Source organism: Coregonus clupeaformis, chromosome 16, assembly GCF_020615455.1.
Source record: "Coregonus clupeaformis isolate EN_2021a chromosome 16, ASM2061545v1, whole genome shotgun sequence".
In the NCBI taxonomy this organism is placed as follows: domain Eukaryota; kingdom Metazoa; phylum Chordata; class Actinopteri; order Salmoniformes; family Salmonidae; genus Coregonus; species Coregonus clupeaformis.
The window spans coordinates 15,702,942-15,713,868 of NC_059207.1; the positions used below are offsets into that span (position 1 = coordinate 15,702,942).

At 40.8% G+C, this 10,927-nt stretch overlaps 1 protein-coding gene across 3 annotated transcripts; it reads right to left on the reverse strand.

Annotated features, from left to right (window-relative positions):
* Positions 1–2,806: 2,806 nt before the first annotated feature.
* Positions 2,807–10,540, reverse strand: LOC121584497 (serine/threonine kinase-like domain-containing protein STKLD1). Of its 3 annotated transcripts, XM_041900401.2 has the most exons (19): positions 10,189–10,540; positions 9,898–9,984; positions 9,741–9,785; positions 9,447–9,521; positions 9,086–9,190; positions 8,903–8,973; positions 8,645–8,760; positions 8,427–8,542; positions 7,665–7,798; positions 6,813–6,943; positions 6,515–6,592; positions 6,193–6,309; positions 5,936–6,076; positions 5,462–5,590; positions 5,214–5,342; positions 4,311–4,439; positions 4,097–4,237; positions 3,931–4,010; positions 2,807–3,010 (listed from the first exon to the last, which is right to left on the reverse strand). In XM_041900401.2, the coding sequence occupies exons 1-19, from the start codon at positions 10,201–10,203 to the stop codon at positions 2,933–2,935; spliced, it is 1,917 nt and encodes a 638-aa protein (XP_041756335.1). In that variant the 5' UTR covers positions 10,204–10,540; the 3' UTR covers positions 2,807–2,932. The 3 variants fall into 3 exon arrangements, 2 of the variants coding, with proteins under 2 accessions (XP_041756335.1, XP_041756336.1); XM_041900402.2 differs by lacking the exon at positions 9,447–9,521; XR_006003727.2 differs by lacking the exon at positions 2,807–3,010 and having other exon boundaries at positions 4,352–4,439.
* Positions 10,541–10,927: the final 387 nt, after the last annotated feature.

Below are 10,927 nucleotides of genomic sequence, written 5' to 3' on the forward strand. Positions count from 1 at the left end.
TTAAAAGTAATGACTAAATGTTCCACCCTTAAATATAGTTGTGAAATGTTCTTGTTTTAAGTATGATTAGTACTTTCTTAGTAGTATTAGGGATTTATTATTCTTCTAAACTGATAGGATGACTAACTTAGAAAGAATGCATTCTTGACTGGGCTAATGTAGGCTGTGACACCTGGCAAGGCTGTGATTGATGTGAAGAGAAGATAAGGATTGTGTCTTCAAATACAAGACTATAATGGTTCATTGTGATCTATGAGTCTTCCTTTGACATGGGAATGATGTCTAAGGGAGCTGGCTCTTCTCACTATGACAGGTTGTTATGATAATCTTGTGTCTGCCTGGAGTGTGTAACAAATGGCGCCGAGGAGATGAGAGCAACCACTGCATCAACGGATTGGCTGAGATAGTGTAAACCACGCTCAAGTCTTTACTCTAATTGGCCAGCGGAGAAGTGGGAAACTTCCTCTGTCAGAGTATTTGGGTATTGTTTCTAGAGCAATGAGTTAGTTGTCTGGAATGTCCTGCGAGACATATCAGAGAGCCCGTATATACGAAACATCATATTTACCATTGAAGGTTTTTGCATTAATTAAAATAACTAGTATACCTTAGAAGTCGTGTTGACCTCTTTTGTTCCTGATACCAGATTTGAATTGACGCGACTTTGACAGTAGTGACTAATTATTACACTCTGAAACTGTGTGAGATGTGTTAGAATCTACTACCTGGTAATGTGTGAGTGTAGGACCAGTAAAGATTATGACATTGTGCTACTATTTAGCAACGTGAGTAAGAGTTAGGCCAGACAACAAAGGACAAGGAGAACTGTCTACAGGTGTTACGAGAATTTCTAAGCTTGAATCATTACCAGAGGTTGTAAGGCTCTGGTTTTAATCATAAATGATTCAAGGTCCACAACCAGCAAGAATGATCTGTATTTTTATTCATGGAGAGCTCTGGCACCAAAACCCATACACTCCTGTTTTATACCCCTTGACACACAAAGGCATTTTGCTCCGCCCACCTTTAGGAGGCTTTTTGTAACCCGTTTTCTCAGTCCCCTTCACCCTGGAATGTTTAGTCCCGCCCCCCTCTGTTAGTAGGTTGACAATATATTATAATTGTAACACAGTTTACACATTTATACTGTATTTGGGGTGAAATCCTTTAGTCATTATTCTTAAAATACAAATTAATCTAACAACAGGCAACTGAGAAACCAAGATAACTGAGGAATTTAGGGAGGAGAGAGACTATGATAAGAAAATGCATGTGTGTGTATGTGTGTGTGAACTGATGGTCAGGAGAGCAATTATAAAGTGGAAAACTACAGCCTGCCTACAGAGAGGAGGGATTTTTGTATGACGTATGAGTATAAAAGATGGACTCTGAAATTGTGATGGCAGAATTCTCAATGAATAAGATCTCTGACTATGCAGATCGGGACTCTGTCCGTTACTTAAATCCCAAAAGACTTACAACCTTTTGGGAGACGCACAGAGACACTGAAATAGTTTGTTAAATAATTCACATAACAGTACCAAAACATTTCTGCAGAATTGAGGGTCCCCAAGAACACAGTGGTCCATCATTCTTAAATGGAAGAAGTTTAGAACCACCAAGACTCTTCCTAGAGCTGGCCGCCTGGCCAAACTGAGCAATCAGGAGAGAAGGGCCTTGGTCAGGGAGGAGAAGAATGGGAGAAACTCCCGAAATACAGATTTGAGGCTGTTATCGCTGCCAAAGGTACTTCAACAAAGTACTGAGTAAAGGGTCTGAATACTTATGTAAATGTACTATTTCATTTATTTTTATTTTTAATAAATGTGCAAACATTTCTAAAAACCTGTTTTTGCTTTGTCATTATGAGGTATTGTGTGTAGATTAATGGGACGGGGGGACGGGGGGACGGACGGGGGGGGTGTCATCCATTTTATAATAAGGCTGTAACTTAACAAAATGTGGAAAAAGTCAAGGGGTCTGAATACTTTCCGATTGCAATGTATATGTTCACTCACAAGGCAAATTATATTGAGGTTCCAGTAAGGCGCTCCAACAGATGTTGCAGCTGTAGGCCACATAAATACAGCAGAACATAATTACAAAATAAAACATGATACATACAGGCCTATGCAATGGTGTAAAGTATGCAAGTAAAAACACTTGAAAGTACTACTTAAGTAGTTTTTTGTGGTCTCTACTTTACTATTTATATTTGGACAACTTTTACTTCACGACAATCCTAAAGAAAAGAATGTACTTTTTACTCAATACATTTACCCTGACACCCAAAAGCACTTATTACATTTTAATGCTTAGCAGGACAGGAAAATGCTTTGTTTGTAAATGATGTCTGAGTTTTGTTGTGTGCCCCTGGCTATCCTTAAATAAAAAATGAAAATTGTGCCACCATTAATATAACGAATTTGAAATGTATACTTTTACTTTTTATACTAAAGTATAATTTAGCAATTACATTTACTTTTGATACTTAAGTATATTTAAAACCAAATACTTTTAGAATTTTACTCAAGTAGTATTTTGCTGGGTGACTTTCACATCCTTACTTTTACTCAAGTATGACATTTAGTACTTTTTCCACCACTGGGCCTATGTATTTCTATACAGTAGACCTTCAACTGGTAGAGTATGTAACAACACTGGCTAATGTAATAACTTAATCATGTAGGCTGTTTTTATTTTTATAGGATAATGTGATAGCTTAATCACCTGGATAAGGCAATAAAACTGTTGAAAGGATAAGGTGATACGTTTTTCAGGATAAGGTTAATAGCCAACAGCTTACTCTTTTGACATGTAGGCCTTTACAGTATAGCAACAAGTACAGCTAATAATAAAAACAAACGACTGAAATAACCACAATTTTGACTGTCACTATAGCAATCCATGAAATACAACGTGACACTTTGAATTATGTTGAGCTTGTCATGTTGACTCTTCCAAAGCTTGTTGTGCTGTGGCGGGCATGTTTTGCCAATTGAGCTATCTCCTGTGGGATCAGAGAGAGGTCGTTTAGAGGTTTAGCTGATCAATTACCTGGACAGAGCTGACCTATACAATAAAGCAATAAGAATCAGACGTGTAGTAGACTTACATCTGAGCCCCCAACCCCAAAATATAACTTTTGTTATATTTATGCAATAAGGCCCGAGGGGGTGTGGTATATGGCCAATATACCACGGCTAAGGGCTCTTCTTAAGCTCGACGCAATGCCGAGTGCCTGTATACAGCCATTAGCCGTGGTATATTGGCCATATACTACAAACCCCAGAGGTGCCTTATTGCTATTATAAACTGGTTACCAGCGTAATTAAAAACAGTAAAAATAAAATCACATTTTAATTTGTCACATGCGCCGAATACAACAGGCAAAAATGCTTACTTACAAGCCCTTAACCAACAATGCAGTTTTAAGAAAGAATACCAAAAAAAAAAATCACAAAAACATACAATATTAAATAATACAAAATAAAAGTTACAAATAATTAATGAGCAGCAGTAAAAATAACAATAGCGAGGCTATATACAGGGGGTACCGGTACCGAGTCAATGTGCGGGGGCACAGGTTAGTCGAGGTAATTGAGGTAATATGTACATGTAGGTAGAGTTAAAGTGACTATGCATAGATAATAAACAGAGAGTAGCAGCAGCGTAAAAGAGGGGTGGGGGGGGGCAATGCAAATAGTCTGGGTAGCCATTTGATTAGATGTTCAGGAGTCTTATGGCTTGGGGGTAGAAGCTGTTTAGAAGTCTCAAAAGGTAATGTTTTGTCGTACCCGTGGTATACAGTCTTATATACCATGGCTTTCAGCCAATCAGCATTCAGGACTCGAACCACCCAGTTTATAATGACCTTCAAATCAATCTTAGTCTACATTAAATGCATTTTAGGCACAGTCAATGACTTACCTTATTTGATGCAAACTGCCTCTCAATCTGCTCCAAGACATCTGGTATCTTCTCAGCAACTAACTCGGGTATGACATCACCTGGGAAAACCAGTCACATACATTGGCTATGGTTTTCTGAAGGGAAAATTATAGCACTACATTCAAGGTGAGGAGTGTACACTAACCATATTGGGCCATCGCACTGAGGAGGCTACAGAAGTTCCCTACGATCTCTGGGTTGTCATGGTGTTGGAGTTTTGCTTCCTTGAGAATAACTAATCCACTTCCTCCATTGGGGGCGAGGAGAAGCCTGAAAGCAGCCAACTCTAAAAGGAATGTAGGAACAGGGACAGTTCTCATATATTCTGATATGCAGTCTCAATGTTTATGTTGACTCACCTGAGCTTTTGACAAGACTGTCCAGAGCAAGAAATGCATACTTCACCACATGGCTATGCCTTAAATGTGCTTGGAGTGCGTGCATCAACAGAAGGGTGGAATCCTCAATGTCCTGGTCTTCAGATAAACCTATCAGCGGAGAATCCACCAATCAGTCAGTCAATCAATCAATCAATCGAGGTGATTAATCAATCATTTGGGTGTGTTGGTGCGCAAAGACAAGCTGTAGAAACTACATTTCTGACTGATTTATATAATATGACTTAAGGCGTTTTCACATATGAAATTCAGTACCCTGGTTCGGTTTCCTGGAGCGTTTGTGAGAATTCTATAGAATACATTTTGCTTTCACAAGACCTGAAAATAATAGTTTCATGGTGCAATTAGTAAGATGCACATTCTACATGATGTTAGCAAGCTAGTGTAGTAGTGTGATGTTGTTCCCCTAGATTATGCACCAAGTTGCACACAAGGACAGTTCAAGTAGGCCAGGTCAAGAGGGGATGTTAATAAGTTAATAATAATAATAATAATAATAATAATTCAATGTGTTTTCTTTATTTAATTACAGCTGCATAGCTAATGTTATTTTTCGGTGTACAATTTTTTTTGGATATCTATATTGTAAATACACCCGATTGTAAAAGTTTTGTATATTTTGGTTTGGTCCATCGCAACGGGCAAAACAATTCATGCAACTCGCACTGCCGTGTCACAATATCTGGTACTCTGGTCCTGGATCTTGGACCCGCTACTCAAGCAGGTCCAGGATTTGTTTCAGCCAGGGTTCGTTTGCGTTTCACACATGCTTCATAGCGTGGATCTGGGTACCAAACACTCCAGGATCCGGGCCATAAGAGGATATGTGAAAGCGTCCTTAATATTCTGAAGGTCTTAGCCTACCTTGTAGGGTCAGGGACCACAGGGCTGCACATACAAACTCCATCACCGTGCTGTCCTGCATGTGTGCCTCTGCTGCCACACATACAGCCTCCACAGCATCTTTTAAAGGTACAACTCCAAGGCAAAGTCCTGGAAAAGCACAATATGCTGTTCACACATACAACACTTGGGCTGGTGGTAGAGCTCATGGCGTGTGCAAATTATCAAGAAATTGCAGATCATTCCATTTACACAATGACAGCGCTCACTTTGTGCCAATATGCTCCATAAGCATTTGCAACAGGGCACGACGATGTTATGATCCTCTGGAAACTTCCTCAGTGTGTTCAGCACCTCTCTGATACCGTCCAGGTACAGCACTTCTCTGGCTGCCTGCTCTGATGAAAGGGAGATAAAACAACACTTGCAGGGGCAGCTCCAGGGAGGGGCTTGCCAGTGCTGAAGTACCCTCAACATTAGGATTAGCACCCCCATTTGCACTAGCCTGGGTACCAGACTGTTTAGCTAATATTTCACTCCAAGTACTCCGTGACATATGTCAAAGTCATGTTTAGCATGACAAGGAGTGGAAATGAGTGGAATGATAGCTAAACAGACTGGTACACAGACTACATTTGCACCCCCAAGTATAGAATGTATTAGCACATGTTGCCACTGTGCATTTGGAACAATCCAGGTAATCTGAATCGAAAATGGTAGATTGTTATTAAAGTACTACTGACCATCCCCGGAGATACAGAAGAGAAGCTGAAAGGCATGAGAGAGCAGCGGTGTTTGCTCAGGGTGACTGTGCACAGCGTTCAGGACACAGGTGATCACTTCCTTGGTACGCAAACAGGAGCCATCCCCAGCTTGGCCCAGAACTGCAAGGGTATTGCAGAGAGATGACAACCTTGTTGTCTATACAACCAAACCTAACACCAACATGGCAGAGGAATCTAACCCACATTGGTGCAACCCACCCCAAGTGTTGACCTACCTGCAATTAAACGCTGTTGTAGAACCTGGCAAGCATTTTGCTGAACACCTGCACATTCCATGTGACTTTGCATGGCAGTGGTGACGGCCATAACAACGTCAGTTACCCTGTAGAATACTACCATAACAATTCAAAGTTAACGTAGAGGGCATGTTTTTCTAGAGGAACAATTGTAATATCCTGGTCCCAAATCTGATTGTTTGGCATGACAAGGACCATGAGTTACCTATACAGCACAAACAGATCTGGTACTAGGTTAGGATTTGTATGAGAATTATTTTAAAGATCATATCGCCCATATGAGCAAAGTAAACAGCCTTACCGTTCTTCTCCTCAGACAGCAGGTATGACAGAGCTGACATCTGGACAGATTCCACATCTCTGTAGGTCTGCATGAACTCTGCAAATGTAAAGATAATTTCAATTACAATTTACCACTATTCGTCAGAACACAACCGCAAACTCTTAATAAAGGACAAGTAGGCTATAGGGATTAACATCTGCAGTAATTTAGACACGTACATTCATTCACAGTATTGTGCAAAAACACACATAAATACATACATAATTGTAATAAAACCATTAGGGAATGAAGGAGGACAGTAAAAGGAAATACTGACCTAGAACACTGTCAAAGCCTTGGTGGAATGGTGGCCCATGGACACCAGGGGGCAGTGTTTTCTTCATGGTGTGTAGAGGGGATCCACACAACAGCAGACACTGCTTCACCAGATCCTCATTCAACAGTTCCCTTTAGTGGAGAGATCATCTCAGTTAACCCAGAACTAAAATATTATGTAATTTTGTCAGACGGTACCATTTATGTTTACGTAGTCTGTTCACGAGACATTAGTGGAGGGAGAGCATAACACTATTCCTTTTCCCATCCTATTGCCCCCTGTACCTATAAAGTTCAAATTATATTTATTGCCATTAATAAGTACAATACATACATTGAAATGTCTCTGATGAATTTGTAAGTCGCTCTGGATAAGAGCGTCTGCTAAATGATGTAAATGTAAATAAGAGCTCAATCAGACTTCAACCTTGGAATATCTCTGTGACGAGAGCTCAACCAGACTTCAACCTTGGAATGTCTCTGTGACGAGAGCTCAACCAGACTTCAACCTTGGAATGTCTCTGTGACGAGAGCTCAACCAGACTTCAACCTTGGAATGTCTCTGTGACGAGAGCTCAACCAGACTTCAACCTTGGAATGTCTCTGTGACGAGAGCTCAACCAGACTTCAACCAAACTGTGACAGCTGACAGTCTAGGGCACATTTCTGTATCTGCGGGTTTTTCAATCCACCCTTGTACTTGATTGATGAATTAAGGTCACTAATGAGTAAGGAAATCCCCACACCTGGTTGTATAAGTCTTAATTGAAATGAGAAAAAAAAAACCTGCAGACACGCAGCCCTCCGTGGAATGAGTTTGACACCCCTGGTAAAGGGCTACTACACTACTCACCACACGCTGGTCCTGGTCTTTGGGTTGCGGTCCAACATCATAGTGAGGACTTGGTGGAGGCCCTTGAGGACAATGACGTCCAGTGGTGTCTGGTCCTCTCTGATCCTCAGCAGCTGAGAGATAGATCCCTCCGCCTGTGGATGGGAGATCAGGGTCTTATTCATTAGTCCACACATTTTTTGGGAGGAACAAGTTCCCTGTTTCAGTCCGCTTTCTTCTGTTTGGTGCCTAGTGACTACGACCATCAGTAGTGTTTCTCAAAACTCTCTTCTAGTACCCTCAGCCTTCCCACTTCTTTGATTCATTTCAGCACACCTTATTAAACTAGTCAAACCAGGTGTGCTAGTAGGTGAAGGGGATACCTAGCCAGTTGCACAACTGAATGCATTCAACCAAAATGTGTCTTCCGCATTTAACTCAACCCCTCTGAATTAGAGAGGTGCGGGGGGCTGCCTTAATTGACATCCATGTCATCGGCGCACAGGGAGCAGTTGTTGTGGGGGTTAACTGCCTTGCGCAAAGGCAGAATGGCAGATTTTCCCACCTTGCCAACGCAGAGATCTGAACAAGCAACTTTAGAGTTACTGTCCCAATGCTCTAACCGCTAGGCTACTTGCCGACCCCAGTAGTACTGGAATAGATTAAATGATTTACAGTACATAGATGGCATACTCGAGGAGAGCGGTTTGGGAAACGCTGCTCTACATATCAATCCCACCTCTATGGTAAATGAGAAGTAACTAGTCAATGATACAGACGTACATCAAGCATGTGACAGGTCAGCATGTCGAGAAGGACACACCCCAGGGACCAAATGTCGGACTTCTCAGTCGACTGATGATGGGTCAGGCTCTCTGGAGCCATCCATCGTTTGGCACCTATAGAGATACAGTAAATGGCAAACAAAGTGAATTGTACTGTTTCTAATTACAAAATAATTCAATGTAATCAAATAAAGTAAATAACTGTTCCACACATACAGTCCTTTACTCTTTTCTGTAGCTTTACTCGATCTCCTGTGATGGAGGCAGTTCCAAAATCAAATATGACAAACTTGGCCTCTTTTGTCATCAGAATATTTGATGGCTTCAAATTCCTACAAAAAAAGAGAAATTGTACTCCGAAATTATTATTTTTATAAACCACATAACACCTGAATTGTGATACCATAGGCTATTCATTCATGCAAACTATACAGGCTTGCCTGGCAGTACATTTCAATGTGAGGGGCAGGTTACCTGTGTGCAATACTCCGTTTGTGCAAGTAGGCCAAAGCATCCACCATTTGTCCCAAAAATGTCTTGATGACCTGGTTGGAAAACAACACTCATTGCCCTCAATGCTTAAGGGGTTGATAACATACAGTATGCATTTATACTTGTTCAACTAGTGATGGAAAAATCTATTGAGTTGTTGACGACCTTTTTGGTGATCTTCTTTTCCTCCTCTCTGTGATAAGTTACCACAGTGGACAGGGTGGTCATGTATGGGCAGTCCATTACCATTGAAAGAAAGACAGAAGATACCTGAGAAGGCAAAATGTTTCAGTGAGACTGACATTCATGATTTAACATTTTTAAATGTTAGTCATTTAGCAGACGCTCTCATCCAGAGCAACTTACAGGAGCAGGGTTAAGTGCCTTGCTCAAGGGCACATTGACAGATTTTTCACCTAGTCGGCTCGGGGATTTAAACCAGCAACCTTTCTGTTACTGGCCTTTCTGTTACTGCCCTATGTGTCATGTACAGGACATGTACTTATTCTGTAAATAACCAACTTACACTTTCATCCCAAAAAATGAATAACTTCTTATACGTGACGATGTTGGGATGTCTCACATTCAGCAGACAATGAGCCTGATGGAAATAACATATTACTTTGATGGACATGGTGACAGTGTGTACCAAAACGTCAACAGATAGGCCTATCAGATGGAATAGCCAGATGGTGACATATGAATCAAGTAGCTGACATATACTAGGCGTACTACTATCACACTACCGCAAGGTAGATTATTAATAAGTAACTTTGCATAGTATCAATACTAGTTTTGTGAGAGGCCAACAGAATCTCACCTCCTGGTATGCTTGGTTGGCTCTGCCTTCATCCAAACACTCAACCTGTGGGGGGCAGAATTATATCAGAATGTCAGCATCTATTCCAAAAAGAACCAATGAAAATCCTTAGAAAATGAATGAAATGTGTGCCCACTACAGTACAGTATAAAGTTACCTTCTTTAGTGTAAACTCCAGATCAGACTTTTTTTTCTTCACAAATAGAACTGTCCCAAAGCATCCGGGGCACATTGCATCCAAAATCTTAAAAACAATGTGTTTTTTTTAACATGTTAATGCAAATGAGCGAGTAAATAAATAAATAAAAACAAACTACTATGCTGTAACAAATGGGCACGTTTTTATGTTGTAACCATTGCAGGCCCCTTGATATTACGTCTGTCAGAAAACTACATTGAGGTTAATTGTTGAGGCAGAAACTTAAACCATGAAAATATACATATTTACCATGTAATCGTCCATGGTGCAGTGTGTTCAATATGTTGAAATCTGTGCGCCGCTTTAGCAGCAGTTTTCAGTGTTGTGTTTCGAGTAAGTGCCTAGAAACAAAGCTGTGACGGTTTTGAGGGGAGTGCATCTGCGCATGCTCAATTGCGCGCACGAGTCTTCAGATATGAATCAATGTATCGTCTCTGCCTGGGACATAATCCTACTCCACAAGTATGTTTAACCGTTCAGGATACATCAGATTCAGATCAGCCTCTGCCACAGACTTTCAGCTCACCTTCGGTAATGTTAATGTTGCCATTATGTTGGTAAAGATTCGAAAAAAACGTGAGCGAAGATTGGGAGCCGAGGCTACGTTGAGATAAAATTAAGGGAACGGTGGTAGTCATGTGATTGTGACTTGCCGGCTGCGAGCGTGTGATTGGTTGCAGGCACACACTGTTAATTGTAAGTATTCTGAGTACAATTTGAGTTGGTGGCTGTGTGGACTTGGAGACTGAAGAAGGCAATGTGATGCCAAAATGTTGGAGGTGTACCCAGTACATTTCTGGTATATATAAAGTGTGCGGCTCTCTTTATTGTATAGCCTTATACAGTTTAGTCTCCGTTAGTCAGCACCGCTATTATCTTTTTGGGGGTGTACACCATGCCTTTTACTGGACTTGGAGACAATAAAGGTAATTTTTGTGTATGACGTATTGGTTATTTTTTGTACATTTAAGGGCTGGCCATGCATGCC

What these genes read in the sequence shown, in the direction of transcription:
- LOC121584497 (XM_041900401.2), bottom strand. An exon ending in TCATTTTTTGGGATGAAAGT is followed by an intron (nt 9,191 to 9,446) that starts GTAAGTTGGTTA and finishes TTGCCTTCTCAG; the next exon opens with GTATCTTCTGTCTTTCTTTC. An exon ending in AAACGGAGTATTGCACACAG is followed by an intron (nt 8,761 to 8,902) that starts GTAACCTGCCCC and finishes CTTTTTTTGTAG; the next exon opens with GAATTTGAAGCCATCAAATA.